The 23,582-nt window shown below is 39.2% G+C and overlaps 2 protein-coding genes across 24 annotated transcripts in view; one reads left to right on the top strand and one right to left on the bottom strand.

Moving 5' to 3' along the window:
- The window catches only part of ARHGEF33 (Rho guanine nucleotide exchange factor 33), a 112,199-nt gene that overhangs the window by 60,092 nt on the left and 28,525 nt on the right, over positions 1 to 23,582 (top strand). For 4 of the 22 annotated variants that reach the window (XR_011504088.1, XM_070512220.1, XM_070512219.1 and 1 more), the window contains exon 18: positions 3,808 to 3,947. Coding sequence is in view for 19 of the 22 variants with exons in the window: in XM_070512220.1 (XP_070368321.1) it covers positions 3,808 to 3,947 (140 nt within the window). In the remaining 3 variants the exon portion in view is untranslated. Of the gene's footprint in view, positions 1 to 3,807; positions 3,948 to 6,897; positions 10,526 to 10,958; positions 12,766 to 23,582 lie in introns of those variants that run through there. The other 18 variants (XM_070512216.1, XM_070512214.1, XM_070512231.1 and 15 more) reach the window with 14 other exon arrangements.
- The window catches only part of SOS1 (SOS Ras/Rac guanine nucleotide exchange factor 1), a 147,078-nt gene continuing 141,999 nt past the window's right edge, over positions 18,504 to 23,582 (bottom strand). The window contains exon 23 of one of the 2 annotated variants that reach the window (XM_044772279.2): positions 18,504 to 23,520. In XM_044772279.2, the coding sequence (XP_044628214.1) occupies positions 23,029 to 23,520 (492 nt within the window). In that variant the 3' untranslated portion in view covers positions 18,504 to 23,028. The remainder of the gene's footprint in view (positions 23,521 to 23,582) is intronic. The other variant, XM_044772280.2, reaches the window with a different exon arrangement.

Raw genomic sequence — 23,582 nt, 5'->3', positions numbered from 1 at the left:
GCTTTCCCTGTGATTGGGAAAAGGTGTCACGTTAATTTGCGGACTCCAGTGGGACGGAGACATCCCCAAATAGCCAAGGAAACATTAACTCAAACAACTTCTTTGGCCTCCATGTCAATGGTACTTGGGTGTCTGCAAGCTTCAGGAAATTTTAAGAGGTATTTAAATACATATCCATGAAAGGGCTAATAGATCCTGAGCAAATTCGTGATTTCTCTGCATGTGATTGGAACAGAGGCAATTTCTGATTAGGCAGGGTCACAGGATAGCTCTGACCGGTGCCACCATTCTTCCTGTTTGACATCGTTTCAGAAGTGGTGGTGAGGGTTTACAGGGCAGCTCTGTATTCGTACATCTTGAAAACGCCATCGTCTAGGACTGACTTTACCTCCACGGAGCATCACGTGCATCAAGCTCAGGGGATCCTTTGCCTAAGTGAGAAGGGGTTTTCCCAGGAATTAGGGCCCTACATTCCATCTATTCTCATTTTCAAGTGAGTGCGAACAGATTGAGGATCACTGGCTCCTTTAATTCATTCATTTTTCACCAAACACTGAGCACCTGCCTTGCACCAGGCTGTGGGCTGAGTGCTGAAGGTTCAGAGATAAATGGCACCCAGTCTCTGCCTTCCAGGACCCCTGGCTTAGTGTAGGAAGGAGACATAGAAACACAGAATGATAATCAACTGGGGGAGGGGAATTTAAACCCTCCTGGGGTGATGGTGGTCAGAGAGGTCCTCCTAGATATGTCCAATGTCTGAATTAGATTTTAAAAGCTGCCTAGAAGTTGGCTAGGTGAAGAGTGGGGTAGGGAAATGTGAAAAAAGGCTAATGGGCTTTTTAAAAAGACAGCAGGGTGATGCTTTTCCTCTTGAATATTGTGCCAGGTGGGAGTGGTAGGCATTAGGCCAGAGGAACAGGAAGGGGCTGGGTCATGGAAAGCCTTGAAGCTTCTAACCCAACTGGACTCCAGGAATCAGAGTCTCTGTCTGGTTCCTGCAAAGGGCAAAAATGCCTTTGTGTGCTCAGTTGAAGTTCCTGAGGTTCCCCAAGGTTCTCAGATTTCCTTCTGGCTCTCATTTTCAACTCTGAACTTTATAAAACTTTATTAGGCAAAATTTCTTATACAAATTGATCTTAGGTGTGTCAGAGTTTGAACGTTCATTAACAAGGGAAGTAGAAAGGGAGTCAGTGCCAAGTCAATTGGGATGGGCAGAGAGTTACATACAAAACCTTCTAACTAGTATAGTCTAAGCTGCAAAGAATGCTTTTATTTCACATATTCATAAAAATGTCTTTTTTTCGTAGTTGATATGTGAAAAATTGTGAGTTTAACAATTGCCAGGCAAACACCATTAATCAGAAATAATAAGTAATATATCTGTGAAGCAAACAATGAGTACAATATTTGTGGCTGTTTATCAGACACACCAAATAACAATAAACAATATATTAAGGACTGTTAATCAGACATATTGGACAGTAAGTTTCATCCCCTAACCATGTCAGACGTGAGTTCAGTTCAGAAGGTGACACTAAGGAGGTGTCAAACGGAGGGCAGTTAAAAGTCCCTTTCTCTTTCACTTAGTAAATTTTTCAAGCATGTGAATTTTTCAAAGTTCACATTGCTGATTTCTGGTTTTGGACAAAATTTTTCTTCCTAAAACCTCAGAAGGCATGGATTGTTGGGAGTCCTAGAGAGAGTTGGTATGCAGAGTCCAGGTGGGAAGAGGCTGTGTGTTAGTGTGGGTGTGTTTGTGTGTACGTGTGGGCATGTACATGCATGGGTGTATGTGTGCATGTCTGTACCTATATGTGTGTGTGTGTGTGAGTGTGTTTGAGGTGGGAGCAGGATAGGGGTTTTAGTTGCAAAAGATTAACCTTTGAAAAGCCCTATCATGAAAGGTGTCAGCTCTTTCCTGCTGAGACGTATAATGCTCCTTTGGTTCCATCTCCTCAAATATACTGTGTATCTTCCACCCCCACCCCTCAGAGACAGCCAAACTCTAGTCTTTAGTTCTGTCTCTAAGAGTCAGGATAGCAGACAGTATGCTGTAGTGCAGAGAGCACCTAACTGGGTGTCGAGATCTGGGTTCTAGTCCTGGCTCTGCTGCCAAATAGCTGTGTGCTTTTGGAAAATTCACTTGGTTTCTCTGTGCCTCCAGTTTTCTCATCTGTAAAAATAAGACAACATATACCTTACCTTACTCCTAAGGGTTGTTGTGAGGATCAGGCCAAATAAAATAGTTTGTGAATATGCTTTGTAAAGCATTCCAGTGCTACACAAATGCACGATATTATCAAGATCATGAGTCCACAGAAAGATTTTTCTTAAACTATTAATAGATTCAGTTCCTAAAGAGTCCCTTAAAGCCCACTTCTCTAAATGTGGTCCTTGGGCTAGTAGTGAATGCATTACCTGGGAATCTGTTATAAATGCAGAATTGGGGCTCTACCCCAGACCTCCTGAATCAAAATCTGCACTTTTTTTTCTGCTTTGTCTCCCCAAATCCCCCCTGGTACACAGTTGTATATCTTAGTTGCAGGTCCTTCTAGTTGTGAAAAATCTGCATTTTAACAAGATTCCTAGGTGATTGATACAAACAGTAAGTGCAGGTGGGCAGGAGCATACCTTAAACCACTAAGGTCTTTTGGAAACCCTAGGTTTTCAAAATCTAAGTGTACATAAGGATTACCTAGGCCTAATTCCGGAGATTCTGATTCAGAAAGTCTGGGTTGGCTCAGGGATCTACATTTTAAATAGAGGCCTCAATTGATCCTGTAGCCCCAGGACCACACTTTGAGAAACACCACACTAAGCCATCAAGATGTTGATCTCCATGGTTTAGTTATGAATCTTCGCAGAATCTCAGAGAATCTGTAGATTTGCTACTACAACTCCAAGTTAAGGTCTCAAAGTCAAACCCATGTGTTTCCTGCAAAAATTCATCCCCACTCTTTGCTTCTCTATCAGCAAGCAGTCACCTGTCCAATGCATGAAACTTTCAGGGTAGTTTTTGCTTTGACTCCCTGGGTTCTCTTTTTGGGTTCAAAATTAAGCAGCTACTTTTGATTGCTTTTAAATTTCAGTCACCTCAAAGTAAATATTTTGTTCAAAGGAAGTATAAATATATATGCATATCTATTTTATTTAGCACATCTCACATTTAAAAAGAAATTAGTTCACAAAAGATAGAGGCTTATTTTTTAACTTATTTTTATTTTACACTCCAAATATCAAGGATTAAGAATTGTAAAAAACTGGATTAAAGGCACATATGCAGGTTTGAAATATTAGTTGACATTTACTTCTAAAAAGATCTGACCTCTCAACAACTCCTTCCCTCTTTTATGTATAACATGGAGAGTTAGGGACATGAGTTTAAACTAGCATTACAATCAAGGAAACTTCTTGTTTTGTAGAAATAGAAACATACCCAAAGATGTGAAGGGACTACTACTGGTTTTCCAGCAAGACAGTATTGGTGCCAGAATAAGAAGTTAATCTCTATACTCTTTAAACAGTTGCCAACTTGCTTTATGTCCTAATCTTTAATTATTGTTATATCATAATCCTACTCTAGACTATCTTTCTTGATATGTAGAAAATCCTTCTACTCTGAGCAGAACATTATCCTCTTTCCAACTGCTGTTTCCATAATTAGCCTAGGTTTGCTTTAGTTGGAATAGGGTGCCCACCATTAGTCTTTTGGGGGGGGGAGGAAAGTGACAAGAAAGTTGTCCCACAGTCAGGATATATATTAACTTTGGGAAAGAGTAAAAAAACAACCCTCTTTTGTGTTTTCAGGAGATGCATTTAGAAGACGCCACCAGGTTCTGTCCAAAGGACGAAAGAGAAAGCGAACAAACGTCTTTCAGCGATCAAAACCCCAGGCAAGACCAGAAAGGGGGCTTTCGCAGCTCCTTCCGCAAGCTCTTTAAAAAGAAGTGAGTAGCCCTTAGACAAGACAGCATTGTAACTCATTTCCCTTTGAGCTAAGTCCTGAGGTTTTAACAGTAATAAGTATCAAGTAGCCTGGTTTCACACAACTGCTTCAAGCTCAGTGCCTGTACCCAGTAACCACGATTCCTGCCAGGTGAAGATGTTTCTCATTGTAATCTCCTAGAGTAAAAGCAAACTCAGCTCTGTCCTCTGCCTCTTCTATCTTTTAGCCCCACTTCCTTTTCCCCAGAGTCATGTGTCCTGAGAGGAGTGAGCAGAGGAGGTCCCCTGGGAACTGAGCTGATGACAATCAAATCCCTTTTAGACCGGGAGGAGTGGGATCCACTATTGGAGTTGGGTGTCATGGGCGCACCATCAGAATCTCCCCACGTGTGGAAGGTTTTCTAAGGGCATCTCAGCACTTCTGCCTATAGTTATCCCAGATGCCAGTATATATTTATTGGGACTTCTGCTAGTGTTGTCCCTGGCAGAAATAATTGAAGGGATTTGGCTTGGGCCCTGGTTAAAAATCACTTTAATGGAGTTTCCATACTCCATAGGAGATAAAAATGAGGTCTTTCCCTTCTATGGTCCTTCTAAGATTCTGAGTCCTTGTTGTTACATGAAATCACCCACCATGCATTTTGGCAAGCACTTGCCAGCACTGTCTTACAGACTGGGAGACAGTGGCCAAACCCCAGCGTGAAACATAAGGAAGAGAGAGCTGGGCATTGGCATTTGACCATAGAGGGATTCTCCAGTCCAGCCATTGCCTGCCTGAGAGACTGCTGTTTCTATCTCCAGTGGTCCTCAGGCCTGCTTCTCTCTCCCTTAGATTTTCCCTGCTAATTAGTTTTTCTTGGTAGAGGATGTTCCTGCAGTTAGTTTTAAACAGTAAGTTGTCATATTTTAGTGGATGGAAAAGTTAAACAAAGATGCTATTGCTGACTTTGGTTGCTGGTAAGTGAGGAAGCACAGGGAAATCACTTTCTCCTTAACGGTGGAGGTTATGGGCTGACTTAGATGATGGTCTTGATGGAAGTATTGGGGAAAGGCCTGAAGTGAGGACTTTTTTTTGATGGTTTGACTAATTCTTCTCCCATGAGGAGGGTGGTACTGAGATTAATGGGTCTCTGATTGTTGCTCCTTGCCTGTTGTTACTGGAAGAACGGGGAAGGGGAGGGAAGAGCAACAGTACTGTAATTAGACACAGCCCTTCTCCTCTAAGTGCCCATTCAGTTTTGCTAAGGTAGCCCCATACCTGCATGACTATTGCTACATCCCCTTTATTCAGGGGGTGAGGAGTTAAGAATTGTCCCTGTCTCTAGGATCATACACTTAGATCTTTCCTGGCCCAGTGCCTACCTCTGTCAAGTTGGCAGGGGTGGAGAGACCTGGAAGCAGGCAGCTCTCTGGCCTGACCTTGAGATTTAGGTTCCTAAATCCTTCTAAGGACTCCAAGCTCCTAAGGGCACTCTTTGAGCCTATCTTTTTTTTTTTAAACCATAGTATTCCCAAAACAAGCAGCCACTTTTTGTCCACTGCTGTTTATGACTGGGTACTGTCTGTTGGAGAGCAGTGAGCGATGGATCCACACTGGTTCTTTGGCAAATTCCCGTTTTTCAGAGAGATGTAAGAAAATGATCTGCCAGTTACCTGAGGCAGAGGGAGTGAACTTGTCCCCTCTGTATCCAGAGGGAAGAACTAGGAGCAATGGGTAAGAGGAAGAACTTTCTAAAATGCATCTGCCTCGAATTGGGAGCTGGCTGCCTCATGAGGGTGTGCATTCTCTTAAGTAGAAGGTAGATGACCTGGTCAGGGATGCTATGAAAGGGATTCTTGCATGGGATGGGAGATTGCTCAAGATAATCACCTGAGTACTTTCTAGTGCTGAGATTTGCTTTATCTGTAGTTTGACTTTGTTGTAGATGGATCTGACTAATCACATCTTTTTAACACCTGAAACAAGAAATTAATGTGGCCTTGATTTAAAGACTCACCATGTAGAAGACCAGGTTTTATCTTTCTGTAGCTCCCCACAGCCCTTGGTACAATGCTGAGGACTTGCTGTGGACTCTCCAAATTCGTGCTGGTTAATTGCTTTCAGTCCTCTTACAGCTTTTTGGTATCCTTCTTAGAGGGCCAAATGGATCCCCTTGATCCTTATCTTTTCTCATAGATCAGTCTCTCCTGCATCAATCGTATTGCCACCACCAGTTCTGACACTGCCTTTGTGTATAAAATCTGAAATGTTACATTAATGGAAGTAAAGGCGGCACCACACAGATGGCTGCTCCATCTGGCAGGCTTTCCTGGCTTTGTACATCTGGTGTAGGACTGTGAGCACCATCGGGTGATGCTTACTTATCCCCTCGTGTCCAGGGTGCCATGGTGGGCACTTTGGGGACATGGCATGGGATAAAGAAACAGCTCGAATAGCTTCTCCTGAGTATTTTCATCCAAGAACCATGGAAAGTTTGCTGCATTATGCTAAGGTAGAGAGGACGGGCAGGGAGGACCTAGTGTAGCACAGAAAAGTTAATAGCTCTTAACTTAGATGAGAACACACCATTCTTCTCATTAATTCAGCATTCCTTCTTATATGGATGTACTGTGTGAGACACTTGCATAGGAATCGTGAATGACATAGTCCCAGTCATTATGCAGGAACTTGCACTGTGAAGTCAGGCATGTGGGCAGGACAGGGAGGAATCAGAAAGAGACATTCAGCCCATTCTCCCATGTGTCGGGAGGTCAGGCTGGCAGCAAACCCTGTGACTTTAAGAAGTGGTTAATTGTGGGTACTAGAACCATCCAGAGCCTGGCCTCAAACGTCCGGTATGGACCAGTGCCAGAAAAGCTGCATGTGTCACATCTGGGGCTCGCTGCCTGCCTCCCCCACAGCCCTTTGAAGGCTCGTTCCTGTCTACACTGACACACTTTTTGTATCCATAGGGGCTTGTTTGGCTGGTGGCCCCACACACCCAGAATGCTGCTTCGGGATGAAGCTAGGCATGGAGCCAGATGCAACAGAAAACCTGGGAAAGGGTTCTCTTCCCTCTGAGACTGGGAGGGCCGAATGCTCATACCCACAAGGATTCAAAAGGGAGAGTCAAGTTGACATCATAAAAATATCCTGAAAAATGCCCAAGATGTTTGGGGAAAAGGATGCCGCTCTGATTGTTTCTATCTCAGACACATTTGTCCTGGGTAGATACCAGGTCATATGTCCCTGAAAGCTGCCCAGAATTGATCAGAATAAAGACTACATATCTTAAAGTTCGCAAATGTTGTGACTTTAAAAATTTTAAATGAGGATGCTTAGAAGCCAAGAACAGACCTAATGTGATCAGCTGATGCTAGAGTGAATCCTTATCCCCCTGCCTTTGAGCAGGATGGAAGGCAAACTATCCCATTCTAGAAGGATCTATGTGGAGGCTGTCAAAGACTTAAATCTAGACTATTCTGAAGTGTGTGGCAAATGCTACTTCATCGTTATATATAAATCTTGCACTTAGGTTAGTAAGTATTTTTGGTTGGGGTGTGGCGGGGGGAAGATGATTATGTAAGACCTTTTAGGAATAGGGAATGTAGATGCTCTCTCTTTTCATCCTCAAATTTGGGGGGAGTGAATGTTAAAGAATATGGCTTCCAAATGATTAGTTCTACTTCCTCACCTGTTCTCTTCCTCTTTAGCACTTTATAACTTAACATGCCTCAGAGTGTCTCCTTTCCAGTCATCAACCTCCCTCTACCAGTTACCTCAAAATCTCTCTATTTTCTTAATCACACACAGAGAGAGTACTTCTGCAGGGCCCCATATAATTGAATGTCAGTGAGTCATCTTCTTTTGGTGTCTTATCAGCTGTTTTGCATATGCCCAGCCTCAGCTGTGGAAAAGACCATGTAATAGAAAGCAGGACTACTAAAGAATCAATGGACAATGTTACCTTCACCTTCTTTTTTATCTCCTTAGAGCCTATCTCAAGTCCTTCTCCTATTCTTACCCACTTTGAGGTTCAATCTCATTTCCCATTTCATTTCCTATATAAGTCTAAAATTGAAGGAGATTGTTGAAGGGATAACATTTTAGATTACTTAAACCTGATTACAAAGGTTTCTCAATAGGTCATTTGAAATCAGTCACGTAGTTAAGGTCTTCAGTGTACTAGGTTCTGTCTAGCACAAAAGAAGTAAAAGAAATAGTTCCAGCCTATTAGGAGCTTACAGTCCAAATGTAAGGGTAACCTAGCTACAAGGTTTAGTATCTAGAACATAGTAAGCACTCAACAAATATATATTAAATGAATGCTCATTTGCCACCTTGTTTGTTACCAGGGCCGACTGATTTGGCCAACAGGAAGGGTGTTCCCCTGCTCCTTTACTTCTCCATGTGTATGTCTCCCAAAACTTTAAAGGTGGACAGTCTTTCCAATCAGAAAACCAAGACTTCTGAAGTCAGAGGGTGCTGCAGCCTTAGATTCCACCCCTCTTCCCTTCCCCGACTCCAAACAAACTTTCAAAGCTTATTTGTAGCAAATCTGTACTTGTATGACCTACCCAACTTGTTATTTTCTTTGTCTCTGTCAATTGAGTGGAAGGAAAGTTAGCAACAGGTCTGTTCTCTCTCCGTCAAACACTTGGATGGCTATGTGTCAGAATGTACTGGCAGCAGTTGTACACTTCCCAGCAAGTGTTTGCCTGCCTGTCCCTCTATGTCTGCTCAGATCTGCCCTGCAGTCAGCCAAAATGGCCCCAGGAGCTCAAAAGCCATTCCCGTTTAAAGAGAAAGGGAATAAAAGCAGATACACTGGCCCTTTCTCCTAGATTCTGCAGGTTATTTCCCCGTAATTTAGGTATACATTACTTCAAAGCCTAGCAGCCACACCTTTGAAAGAGTGCAAATGTTGAGGTGGCTTATACCATGTAAGCGTTATAAAGCAGTCTGTTAAAATTATCTTTAAAAGGATGAAGATGAGCTTTTAGTCACGGCTACAGTAGAATTCTGGATTTTGAAAAGGATTAGCAAGTTAGCCATTAGTTAATTAATATTTAATATCAAGAAACAGAGAAATTCACACACGTGAAGACACAGAGAAGGTGATTTGTGAGAAGAGCGGTTAAAAAAGAAAAAACTAAGCTGAGTTTGTGGACTCTGAAAACTAGACAGGGCGATTTTGGCATTTGTTTCAGAAATGGGAACGCAACTGGTGAAGATTTCTGTGGTCCTTGGGGCTGGTGGTGACATCAAAGCTTTCCCATTTCCAGGTAAACACGCAACAGTTGCATGTTGGAACCATCAAAGTATGACATGTTGGGTTTTGGAGAGATCAGATGCAGCTAAGAGGGGAAATGTGAGGTAAAGATTTTAAGTTTTGATTAACAACTTTCTGTTGAGAAACTGTCATGTGGGGGAACAATTCAAAAGAAACAACAGCCACATTCAAATCTTATTTATGACTTCCTGCCCCCAAAACTATAGGCATTCCTAGTCTTCTGGATAACAGAAGATATGAGAAAAGAATGAAATGGTTCAAAATATATCTTCCTAACATTTTGGGAACAATTTTACTAATCAAGTATCATTTGAACTGGAGGTAGGTGGGAGTTCTGAGAGTTGAGAGAAGGCCTGGAGTTTTAGGGTGGGGCATTGTGGAGGCTATTTCAAGGGAGAGTGCTAAGGGGGCTTCTGAAAAGAGGACTTTCACCCCACCCAGATATCAACTTATTAGATGACTATCCAGATGTACTGGGTTGAGAGAGAGAATAGTTTTTCCTTTATGCACTGGGATGTAGTGGAAAAGTGCTCCTTTTTGACCAGAAGTAGAAAGCATGGTGGGTAGCTATGGCTTCATCTGTGATACCAAATACCAGAGTGAAAAGTAAAAAAATCTAGTCAGTCATCAGGTTTCCAGACATCAGTATTTTAGTCTTTGTGTGGATCCAACTTCTTTCCTTGGATAATATAAAGGGATCTTTGAATTTTGCCCAATTAATTCACTAAATGATAGAGTCATAATTATCTAATAAAAACAATGAGGACTCATAGCTTACCCCTGATAGTGGAAGAACTTATCCTTCTTTTGTGGATAGTGGAAGCATGCCTGACTCTGCCTCAGCATACGGAGAACGTTTTCAGTTGTCTAGGAACTTTGGACAAAGAATTTCATGTCTAACATCACTTTCATACATCCTGCATGAGGTCTTTTGAGATTGGTTCTTAGACACTGGGCTAGTGTTACCCATTCTAGTTTAGAGTTTAAGCTAGCCAAAGGACCCCAGCCTAGCTTATCAGAGGTTATTTCCAGAAAGCCTCCTCCCTCCAGGGACTTCTGACATGAACAAACTGGAGAAGGTGCAGAGCTGGAATGGATTACCCAACTGGCTTAACCAAGATAAAGGAAGAATGCACCCTCGACTGGGGACTCAATTGGACTGATTTGAGTTGTTGACTATTGATTGGGCTTGGTTCCTTTGTGGTGGTTGAGATTATAGAATCTCCTCAATCTGATTACTGTACTAATTTCTGCATTCTACCAAATGTAGCATATATGTGTGGTTGGCTTCAATAAATCTTTCATTGAAAAATGAAAACAAGCAAAAGCAAGAGTTTGTAATGTAATGCCCAAATTCAGTAAAGGCCTTGCTAACCTTGGTTGAGAACAATGAATTCCATCCATTTAAATTTAAGGGCCTTGGTAATTTGTGGAGTAGTTCAAAAATAGGATTTCTCAAATTTTCTGAGCTTTTATTCCCCTTTTACAATGTTATTACATAGTGTCTTACACTGACATACACAGTTGTCACAATTGTCTCCATAAAGCATTAGAAAGATATTCTCTTTATGTTTGCTGCGAATCTTAGTTACACATGTGCTAAGTCATGAAATTCAGGGGAAGTAAAAATTATTCCAGATGTAAGAGGCAACTGTTTTACAAATGCAAAACAATTTGGATAGATAAAATATTTGAAAACAATTAAAACCAAATCAACCTGTACTTTATCTGTGTGCTGAGATTTTAGGTCCAGTGGATCAGAATACAGGGAAAAAACTAATGAGAGTCCCTCAATGGATCCTTCACCCACCAAACAAGATTTCTTCAGAAACCGACTTGCTCTTGCAAATGATCTTGACCAAGGAACAGCTGTGTAAAACATACTTAAAGTTGTATTGTCAAGTGGTAAGATGAGGATAAAAAACTTGTATATATCTGTGTAGGAATATATATATATATATATATATTCTGATGTATAAATCCCTAAGAAAACTAATATAAATACTTACATATGAAACTAAATCAACATACAAGACACTGAAGAGATGAAGATTAGTCTATGGTTGAGAGCTGGCTTTTTGAACCTCAACACTTGGGAAAGGGGAAATGAAGACTTTTCACAGCATTACAGAAAAACACAATAAATTTGGAGGAAAATAAATGGTTGTAAGAACAAAAACTTCCACCTTGAAGTCATTCCCCCAGTATAATATGGAGCATGTTCATATTTAACATGGATGTGAATTTTATGTTTCCTAGGCATTTAGCTCATTAATTCATCCCAGTGTTTTTAGACTAATATACACTATGTTAGGGACCAGTTCTGTCTTGCTATATATCTTCCAAAAACCCTAAGGCAATATTTAACATCCCTTAAGGCAAATGATCAAAGAACAGAATTGTATTTTATATGGTGCAAATCTGAGTTTTGGAGAAGTGCTTAAACCATGATAAAGAAGATTCAAAGACACATTGATCTCCAAATAAGAAGAGAATCTTAAGAGTAGTATTTCTCTTGTTCTATGGTTATGAAAATCAGTACAGGAAACAATAATTTCTCTAGAAACTGGGAGACCAAAGAAACATTTTCCCTCATGTGGGTTGTGCTGCAGATGGGAACAGTCCAGAGTCTGTGTTCTATAGAGCACTTAGGATTCAAAGATGCGCTAGTGATCCTGAGTGTCAACACACACTCATGATGGACTGGGGAAAAAAGCACTGATTTAGCCACATCCTCCTAAAGACACTTTCTTCAGTCTGCAAAGAAGGTGGCAACAACATTAATGCTTTAATGGCTCACTCACAGTGGTTGCTGCAAACACCAGAATGAACATTTAAGAACAGGTCAGAATGAAAACATAGAGCTGGCAGTACCTTATTTTGTTTTCCAGAAGTAAGTTGTAAAGAAACAAAGTTCTTACAGCTCAGACAGAGGAATCATTGCAATGAGGCTTGCCAGGGTATGGGGTAATAAAATGTGCTCTATTTCTACATGGATATGTCTATGATGGTCCGTATCCTTGACATACCCCAAACATCAGAATCATAATAGAAAAAAATTAGGTTTAAACAATTTGTCTCAATTCCCAGGCAGTTATTGCTGGTATATTAGGGGCATTTTGCTACTGTTCATTTAAAATCTTTGTACTCAACCTGACTTCTTTAGAAGCTGTTCCTCTAGCAATATAGCGTTCAATAAAATAGGGGAAGTTTCACTTCTAAGTGTTAGAAATTTTCTTCTACTTGTCTGATGACTAATTAGGAACTCATCTGTTAGCATTTTGAACAATAGATGTCTGGAACGCTTAAAGGATCACAGCCAAATTTTTTGAGTTTCCAATATTTAAGTTTAAGCCAAGCTTTTCATTTTCCTGAAATTAATGAACTCCTTTGAAATTAGATTTCTCTCTATTATCAGGCCAAAGAAGTTTTGGGGGCAGTGCTTGAAAGCACAATGGCAAACTGACTGGACATGGAAAGTGAAATAGAAGTCACAACCTCTGGAATAAAATATTTAAAAAACCCAATAAATTTCTTTCCTCTTCGTATTGCTTATCATAAAACTGATCAATTACTGGGAAGGTTTCAGAAATATGACACACTTCCCAAATTTTCATTTTGATAACATCCTTTGAAAAATCTTGACACTGCATATGTAGCACAGCTCAATTTAGTTATATTTTATGAAATTAAGCCTATAAAACTAGTAATAATTAATACAGCTACTCTCTGGATCTCCATCACCTGATACCTTGATTTTTCTGGTAGCTTTCTAACTGCCCCCACGTTCTCTCTGCTCCCATCAATCCTACATGTCTCTAACACATTAATATTCCCAAATATTGCTTTGTGTGAAACTGACTGTTCTTATTTGTCTACAAATTCCAAACTCCTTGACTTGACATTCAAGGCTTGCTCTCTCTCCAGTATGGCTTCAAGTTTTCTCTCTGGCTACTCTCTCCCACTTTGCAGTCCTGGTGAGCTAATGTACCTCAACTAAACTGGGCTTTTATTGTTTCCTGGCAAGCCATGCACCTTGCTCAGGCTCACTGTTGCTTCATGCCTTTTCTCTAGCCTCCTTCCTCTCTTCTAATCTTCAAGACCCAGTTTAAGCTCCCTCATCTTTCTGTGACCTCTTGTGTAACTCCAATATCTTTTGATGTATTTGTCTTGTCTTCCCAACAAGAATGTAAGACCCCCTCAAGGGCAGGAATCATGCTGTATCTTTTGTTATTCCTTTCTACCTCTAGGATAGTACATAGTAGGAGCTCAGTAAATGGTTGATGCCAACGTTATTGGTAGTGCTCTGATGGATAGAGGGCTACAGAAAATAATTTCTACTCATAATTTGACAGAGAGCTTCAGAGTTGTCACTTTACCTCCCTGCCTTTCATTTTTTTTCAAGAAAAATATCAATCACAAAGGAAATAAAATACAGTTGTCTTCAGAAGCGGTTAAAGGCACCACTGCTACTTTCAAGCATCTAGCATTAGAAAACATCTCTCCACTAAAAAAAAGTTTGCTAGTTTTCTGTGTTGTCCTGGCTCATTTCACAGTTTTTCTAGGTAGTACTGTAAATTGACAGGGGAGATCTTTAAGGATATTTATGAATGATATTTAATGTAATGTTGCATTAGGGATGAAGTTGGGGGGGGGGAAGAGCTTGGCAATTGCTACATCTGTGATCTCCAATCCTCTGGAAAAGGACAGTTTACACAGGAGACCACAGATGTCTTCTGGAAGTGTTTGGGTTGATAAGCAGAAAGAAGCACTCCACCAAAAGATGAAGTGGATGTTTTTACAACAGCTGTGGGTGGCAACAGGTCCTTTCTGCAGCCTTGCAGGGTTTGTATACAAGCCCAAGCAAGGACTGTCCTGCTTTTCTGACTCTAGAACTGGAAGCTTGGAGAACCAGGGGTTTGTGGGCCAACACTCTAGGGTTCTCTGCATCTGTTATTTTATCATATGACAAGTAGTTTAAGCTAGTCTGGGGCTTGAAATTAGAATGTCTTTGCTCGCTCAGGGAAAACGCTTTGAACAGTATTTTCTATAGCACCTCATGTCTCATTCCCTGTCTTTAAGTCCTTATTAATATGTTACCTTCTCCATGAGGGCGCTTGTAAAAATGCTGATTCCTGGGTGCTATTTCAGTCCTATTTGATTGCAGTATTTGGGCATGGTCTCCAGGAATCTGCATTTTAAATGCACGCAGGTGATTCTTTGGCCCACTGAAATTTTAGAGCCACTACCTCTTAGACCAATAAATTGAATGATCTAGTATGTAAACTTTGGCACTCAGATTCTCTCCATAGTTTAAATTTTAGGAAAGAATAAATAATTGATTATATTTACCTTGAGATACAGAAAACTCATAGTTCATCAAAACCCAAATGAATCTTTTTGAATTCTTAAATTTATCATCTGTGACCTTTACTATAATATACAATAAGACTCTGATTAAAAATGTATACATATGATCAGTGTTCTTCATAATAAACTGGTAAAATTGATTGTATATTCCAGATGATCAGCTGCATGCACTTGGAAAAAGAATAAAATGAATATCTTATATTAAGTTGCATAATAAAATTAAGTCTAGTTTTCAAACTAAACTTCCTCTTGAAATATCACCATTAATAGTTTTCTTCCTGAGCCTAAAACGGTAATGCTTTTGGGACATTTGGGATTCTGATATTCTGAAAGCTGATTTAAAGATACGAGTGCGGCACTCTCAGCATCTGAGCATCCTAATATTTATGGTATATAGGCCAGTGAGTCTCATGTGGTGGGGAGGGGTTGAGGAAAAAGGAAGGGTGAGATATAGTTTTTCAAAAACTTTAAAAAAGGTTGAGGAAAATTGATGAAGACCTATATATTTTAAGGGAGAAAAACAGAAACCAACGTGTGACACTAGACCTAAGTTTTAAACATATAGGAACATAAGGATATGATGTAGGCAATGCTGAAAATATTGTTTTGGGAAGTTGTCAAACATTCACAATAGTCAGGATTTTTGTACCTAAACCAAATAACTTCTTTTCCAAAATTTGTTGTTTTCAAAAAGCTTAGTGCATAATCTTTAATGTCATTTAAACTTGTTTCTTATCTATAAGAGATATTTTTATTCCTTCTTTTTGCCTCATTCCCTTCAGAGTTAGTAGCATTAAATGCTCTTAATTCTTAGCAGGAAGACTAAATGTGTTCCGTTTCTTCCTCATGGATATAAACCTATTCATCTGAAGGTAATGGGATCTACTGTAAAGGACCATCTGTGTTTCTACCTAAGTGGGTTTCCACTTAGCACTAGATCACATCCCCTTTCCTCATTATCACATTTTCCTTTTCGACTGGGGCAAACCCTTCAGCATACAAACATGCTTACTTCTCCAATTTTTTAAGCAAAAGAAACCTCTTGACTGTTCTATGTGTCAGTTCTCTGCTTCCTTTTATAGTAAAACTTGAAAGAGGAAAGCGCTCCAGTTCTCCCATTCTTTATCAAACTCCGTAGGCCCATACCACTCCCCTGAACAGCTCATGTCAAGATCATCAATGACTTTCACCTTGCTAAAGGAATGGTCCATTCTCAGTCATCTTACTCTCCCTATCAAATAGCATTTGACATGCTGATCACCATTTGCTGGTTCCTCCTTTCTCCTCCCTCTCCTAACGTTAGTACCCAGGACTCTCCTTTGCTTAGATTGCTTCTTTTTCCAGTCTGTACTTACTTCTTTGGTGACCTTATCCAGTCTGCTGGCTTTAAAATATGACCTTTATAAAAGTGACTCCCAATTTTATGTCTGTAGCCCAGAACTCTCTTTCAAACTCCATACTCATATTGCCAGCTGCCTCCTTGGTATCTCTCAGATGTCTAATATATTTATCGAATGTAACATGTCCAAACCTGTTTCAACTATAGCTTCCCCACCTCAGGTAATGGTAACTTTGTTCTTCCAGCTGCTCAAGTCAAAATCCTAGAAATTATCCTTGACAATTCTGTTCTTACACCCCACATCCAGACTGTCAGCAAATTGGCTGCCTTCCAAATACATGCAGACCCTGATCTCTTCTCACCACCTCCACTGCTATCACCCTGACTAAGCTCCCTTCTATTGGGCTAGCCTCCCTATTCCTACTCTTAACCCCCAATTATTCTCAACATGGCAGCCAGAGCAGTCCTGTTAAAATGTAAATTGGATCAGGTTACTTCTCTGCTTATACCCTCGAAGGGTGCTATTTCTGTCAAACAAAAGCCAAAGTTATTACATGTGATCTGGACCCCATTAAACCTCTGATGGCATCCCCTATTCTGCCCACATTCATTTCTCTCCACACACAAGTAGCCTTGCTATGGCTCAGATATACCAAGTATGCTCCTGTCTCTGGGCTTTTGAATTGGCTGTTCCTTGTGACTTTGCATATCCTTTTCCCAGACACTTGCATGCCTAATTCCTTCACCTCCTTCAGGTCTTGACTCAGATGTCACCTCCTCCATGAGACTCTGACCATCCCATTTAAATTTTACCTGCCTTGTCTCCTACATTCCCAGTCACCTTGTCCTTTTTGTTGTAACAGTTAGGACATTCTAATGTGCAATATATTTAGTTTTATAACTTATTGTCTACATATCTTCACTAGATAATTAATCCTATATTAATATGGATTTTTGTCTGTTTTGTTCATTGCTATATTCCTAACATAAGAACTGTACCTGGAACAATAAATGTTTGTTAAATGTTGAACAGTCAGACGGGCCCTTATCAAATGCTTGTAACTAAGGTCACTCAAAACCAATTTAAGTGACAGTAAACATCAAAGGAAGCTGTATAGTAAAGAATGAAATTATGGGGACTTCAGGATGAACCACCAACCCCTTAAAAAATATCTCAAAGCAGGCAAACTTTGAAAATATATCCCTCATAACTTCAGTGACCATTTATTTAAGCACCTACTCTGTGAAAGGCATTGGGCTTTACACGTATTACCCTGAAGCCTCAAAAATGTCCCAAATAGTAGATTAACCTCATGTATTGAAGAGGAACAGAGACTCAGACTATTTAAATAACTTCTCCAAAGTCACACATCTAGTAAGTCGTGGAACCAGAATGTGAATACAGATATGTGATGCCAAAGCACCTGCTTGTTATACTCCACCAGTGATTCTTCCTTTTCTTGAAGAGGCATGAAGATAGAGAAACTAGCTTCTAATAATGGGCTGTAGGTATTTTTCTTGCCTGCAATAAGAATCAAGAGTCCTAAAATGTCAGAATAGCCATAAACTGCTTTTTTGGAATTGTACTCTATCAGAGCTCTCCTTGCCTCTGGAAGCCACATGCATCTGTCTGCAGAGGCAGGCTTAGCTGTGGGTGTACCCTAGAGACTTAAGTGCCCTGAATCTGTGATGAGTTAACATGATTAAAATAAGTAAAAAAGTAAACCACTTGGTTAAAATTCCAAAGTGATGTTTCAAGAGCAAATTTAGAATCAGGTTTGACAAATATCAACATTATTTTCTTATAGCTATTAAATTGATAACCTAGAATATATTCAATAATACATACTAGGATTTCACAGTGGCCTACAAATAGAATTTGTACAAATTTATGATTTTGTCTTTAAATCAGGGGGAAAAACACCAGTGAATTTTAGCTGGTCCTGAAAGCAGTCCTCCAAATACAGGAATCAAAGTTGAGACAATGGTCTCAATCACTAACTGCCACATGATGTTGGCTAAGTCATCTCACTACTCCAAGGCCTCACTTGCTTCAATTTTTAAATAAGGGTATTGGACCTTTAAGGATTTATCAGTTTTTACATTCTGTAGTTCACCATGAATGACCTCACATTTGCATAATTCTTTACAGTGTACAACCATAAACTGTATCTTTCATGCCAAACCTACAAAGAATTGCTAAATGTCAGGCTGCCACATTCCAGCTGGTCTCAGCAAAACTTGCCTGTCAAGAAACACTAAAACTTTTTCAACGGAATACAAATGCTTAAGCCCTCTGAAACTTCATCCAGGTGACACTAGAGGTCACTAAAGTACTAATTTTCATCCCAAAGGCCTCCCACTCACTACAGTCATAGGGCTTGATACAGAAGGAAGTACTGAACTTCTTTGGTACTAACATGATACAGGAAAAAGCACCTCCAAAGCAAGACTATGATAAAGAGCAAACTATTTCCATATGGAAAGCATGAGCTAAAATGAGAATCACTAATGACATTAAAAATAATTGCCCTCTAAAATAAATGCATGCAAAAATAATAGACTTATGGGCTATATAAGGCATTTTTCTTTATTATTTTTCGGTTTATCTTAGTAATGCCAGAAAAATAACAGCCATTATTTTCACTTTAAATGCAAACCAAATACTGCTGCACACAGAGTACAAAGATAACCTACGAACATGGTTAGGTACAAAGGCCATATTAGATGTATAGACTGCACTTTGCTTTTACATCAAAGTAAGATTGACAGAGCAATTTTTTTGACAATTATCTTAGCAAATAACCGTGCTACTAAACAATGGCAAATACACACACACATATATATATATATGTACACAAACACATTTCAACTAAAGTTATACATGTCACTTTGACAAACAAAGGCTTCTTCTCTGGTGGGTTTCACCAGATATTTGCACCCCAAAGTCCCCTGCCCTGATCCCGCCCCCAAATGCTGACTTGATCTGAAGAAAAGAATTAGAGATGTTTTTAATTAAAGGCACATTTGGCAGCTACTGAAAGTGGCATGCATCTGGCACAGGTGAGCTCTCCCTAAAGCCACACTACATGTGACTTCTATCCTTTTGCATCTTGTTTCTTTGAGTGGTAGTCCAAAGTGACCCACCTTTAGCTAACTTGCTTTATTATTTTGCAGCAATTGGCTACTTAATGCACTATTTTCATTAAAGGCAAAAGGGAAATTTGCTCACAGTCGACAGAAAATGCACTTTACGGTGTCAAAAATGGAAAATAAGGCATGAAATTTACAAAACAAGTTACAAGTGCTTTTGTTGTTTAGATTTGTCATATAGACTTCATGCTTCTTTTAACTAGAGCTCAAAATATTTCATTGGCTCATGTATAAGGGATTATGAAATTATTTTAAAAGTTAGTAATGAGATGTTTCAAAAGAAAGATATTGAATAAACTAAATCATCACTTTCCCTTATAAATAAGTTTACTGCATAATTCTTTCAGTCAAACTGATATTAACCTTGTGATGTTTATTTTACTGGTAAAGATTAATGTGCAACACAACAGGACCTACACCTTTACAACAGTCATACAATATAGGTTAAAAGAATAAGTGAACCTACCCATAGCAGCAGAAATGCCAAGAAATAAATGCTTTGTTTCTTTCTAAATCTGGAGGAAAAAAAGTTTTCCTCAATATGTACAACACTAATAAATTGGGACACCCCTCCCTCCATTTTCATTATTTGTTTTGCTGAGCCACTTAAAACTCTGAATTTAAGCTGTTAGGAAAAGACAAATGATGAAATGCATGATTAAAATAAGCTAAACTTGAGAATTAAGGTCATGATCATAGATACCAACTAATTTTTTCTTTGCTTAATTTTGATTTACAAAAAAGATCATTAAGGGAGAGTTTAGAACCATAATATAGCCCCCAACTGATAGTACTTGTACATGAATACATGTACATGAATGGTACTTGTTCACTAGACTGTTCTGATTGTAGTATAATTAGTGTGGCATCCTCTGTTAAACTCAGCTCCATTAAAACATTCTTGAGTTATTAGAGCATAGTAACCTACTAAACACATAATTTGATACCCCAAAACCTTTAATTGAGCAAATTTTTAATGTTTGTATATTTACTGATAATTTATAGTCTTAAAATACATCTGGAGGACTGGGAAGAGTAAATAACCTGTCTTTGAATAAATTTAGAAACATACTTATCTTTTCCTGTTTTTAAAAGTGCTTAGATGTCAAAAGCCTGCCTTTCTATTATATTGGTTATCAGCCCACTTAAGTTAAATTTAACCTTGAAGTATTTTCTTCATTTTGTGATCCAAAGATAATGAAACATCTAAGAACATTTCCATTTCTAAAAGAAATGTTCCACATTTTGGAATGTGGTTTAGAAAAAGTCATACTGCAGTGTCTATCTTGTAATGTCCTGGGTTCAAAAGCAGAATTTTCTGGCGATGCGTTTTTCTTCTCAGCCACTTCTGGTCCCCGAATAAGTATATTTTAGTTACTACAAAGAATAAACTTGTCAGCTAGTTAATGTTTCACATGTGAAGAAGGCAAGCATACAGTTTTCTCACCTCCATTTAAGGGCATCCAATTGGAATTTTTCTAATCAGTTACCACTGCAGAAAATATTTTTACCCAAATGTCATACTTGAGAATAAAAATATCCTCTATCCACAATGCATATAAAGCTGATGCACAGTGAAGTGGTCTTCTAGAACCACCAGGGTAGAAGAATGGTTCCTTTTGGGAGCAGTGTGGTTAGAGCTCCAAATCTGAGTTTTTCCTGTTTATACAATCAGACAGGTTGAAAAGAGGTCATTACCTTACTGAAGGCTAACACACTGGCCAGAGAGATATTGAATGGGCTCCAATGTGACTTTTCTCAGGTTCTCATTTGGAGTGAAGGTGGGTAATTAAAAAGAGAGGTGATCAATAAGACACATAAAGGGAAATCCTAGGGACAATGAGGCTGGTCTAATAAGTCATGGGAGATTCTGGAATGTGTATTATGATTAATTGTAGCAGCACTAGTAAGTAGGCTTAGATAAATACTTGTTGAATGAATGATTGTAGGGACACTCTGCATACAAGAGTGGATTTGAAATTAATTTTGGGGGAGACTTTTAAAAGGAGACATTTTACAAAGGAGCAAAATGGCTACCATAAGAGGAATGGTACAGATAGATATGAAACAAAAAAGATTCAACTCTAACAAATAAATAAGAAAAGCTATGATAGGATGGATAGCTTACTGATGATGCCATCAACATTCTGGTCTTAAAGGACTATATACTGTACTATTGTGATGTACATTTAATGCTCTAATAAATATCATAGGAAATTATTAAAGTACTAGGTTTCCACCAGGATGCAGCACTTCTAAAAATGTCTCTAATGACATGGTTAACAGAACTGCTGAAATGTTGCTTCATTATTCAGAGGACACATGCAGATACCGATGAACTGATGACTCTCTAAGGATGGAATAGTGCACATTTCACAGACATCATAGCGGAGATTAATAAAACTTTTTCTCTTCAACAAGTTGCATGCATTTCAGTCACAGTATTTGTTAGACTCAGAAGATCAGTACATAGGCTTAATGAATAATCCATACTATGATATTAATGATGTAGGTAGATGTTCTATTACGAGTAGTTCTGATAGAGCAAAGACCTTAAGCAAGGTAGAATGTTTAATATAAACTTTAACAAACTGTATACACGTTGCCTAGGAAATTAAAAAACTTACAAAGTTCTGCTTAAAAGATACCCATCCTATTCTAACCAAATATTTTCCTACATGCCAAACTGCAACTTTAGATCATTCTTTAAGATGAATACATACATCTGGAACTAGAAACCAAGGCGTACCACAATACGTGCTTTTATGCTTAGTGTTTGTGTGTGTGTATGTGTGTGTGTGTGTGTGTGTTTCAACTGAAAGAAATAAGAATCAACCATTTTCTCCATATAATAATTTAATATATGCCAGCCAAACAAAGTATTTGTATCTTTATTCAATTAAATTAAAACAGACCTGCCAGGTATAATATATAACATTCACTATATACACATGATTTAGGCAATGCAAGGTAATTCTAGTTATGCTGATTACTCAACTATTAGTAAAACATGAACGGTGTCAGTGATGCCCAGCAAGTGCTCCTTTCACACTGGGTGACTGCATTTCCATAGTATGGTTAGAGGGACAGCTACGAGCCATGACATGGATTACCAGTAAACTTTTGTGGGAGAGGGGGGAAAATGACAATATAGTATAGATTAACAGTCTCCTAAATGTAAATTGTATACTTGACAATTACATTTTAAAAAAAGTTCTTCTGTCATCTTAATGACACAAAACTTCTCATTTGAAGGCAACACCACCATGTTTTGTTTGTGTAGGGAGGATGAGTGAGGAATATTCTTAAAATTGGTATAATTATTCTTAAAAAAAAAAAAGTACCTCTTTGGTGAAGCCTCGGTACCCATTCAATTCACTGTAATAATCTGTAAACAGGACTGTAGTACAGTGCTGGGCCTTGATTCCAACAAGGTCAGGTACCACAGCCTTTCCTCACAGTCCTTTGAATGATTTTTCAGAAAATATTCTAAAGTAGGACGAGTAAAAGCAAAGGAAAAAAAAGGAGGACATGAAGATCCCTGTTTAAGATATCTTTTTAAAAAGTGCATAATATTTTGAATTACAAAAACTGTCATCATGTGGGCCTGCTGGACACTAGACTGTGTTTTCCATCCCTTTAATGATAAAGATCACCTCACAAAAAGAGGACTCCTGCCTACTGGCTGGAAAAAGTCCCTTTACTTGATTTTCAGGTGCAATCAGTTGTCCAATTCCTCTAGATCAGTCTTTCCATATTCTAAATGAATACCATTTTCATTTTATAATTATGTCTAGGTTAAAATTCATTGTCTTATACTGCATCTTGAAGTAGAGTCGTTAGTGTTTGGAGTTCTCATTTTAACTCCTCAGTGCTGGCACATTCAGTGCATCCATTGCCAGCAATGGATTTGGGGCTAGGAAAATGTACATCCTGGTAGAGAGGAACTCAGGAAGAATGGGCATTCTCCAACAGTGGTGGTCCATCTCTGTGCATGGATGGGTGTGTATGCTCCCTTTTGTAAGTTTTGGGAGGGAGTTTAGGGATATGCTGAGAAGTGCTTTGTCGTGGAGGAACAGGCGGCCCAGCAATGGAATGAAGGTCCACTTCTTGTGTCAATGGTGGTGACGGCAGGTGCCTTCTCGTGCCGTGAGGAGAAGGTGTTTGAGGAGGAGGTGGTGTAAAGGGAGAAGGGCTGTTTGGGAAGAAGGCATTGCCATGGTCACTTTTTTTGCCCAAAGGGGGAGGTTGGAGATGTAGTGGTGAGCTTGAGAAAACATCAGGTGTCCTCACAGGTTCTCGTGGTGGTAATAAGGGAGGGCTCTCAGGAGGGTCTGATATAGAGGTCCGCTCTGATATTGAATAGCGTGGTGAATAGGCTTTTGATGTGGGTTGCCTAGGAGGAATTGCTGGGGGGCTGTCCAAATGCTTAGACATAATCTAACACAAATGAAAAAAAAACACATTTATTAATAATTTAATTGATGTAGTATCATGAATAT

This window comes from Equus asinus, chromosome 6 (genome assembly GCF_041296235.1).
Source record: "Equus asinus isolate D_3611 breed Donkey chromosome 6, EquAss-T2T_v2, whole genome shotgun sequence".
In the NCBI taxonomy this organism is placed as follows: domain Eukaryota; kingdom Metazoa; phylum Chordata; class Mammalia; order Perissodactyla; family Equidae; genus Equus; species Equus asinus.
The sequence above is the reverse complement of the archived record's forward strand: the minus strand, read 5'-3'. Positions and strand labels throughout refer to the sequence as shown.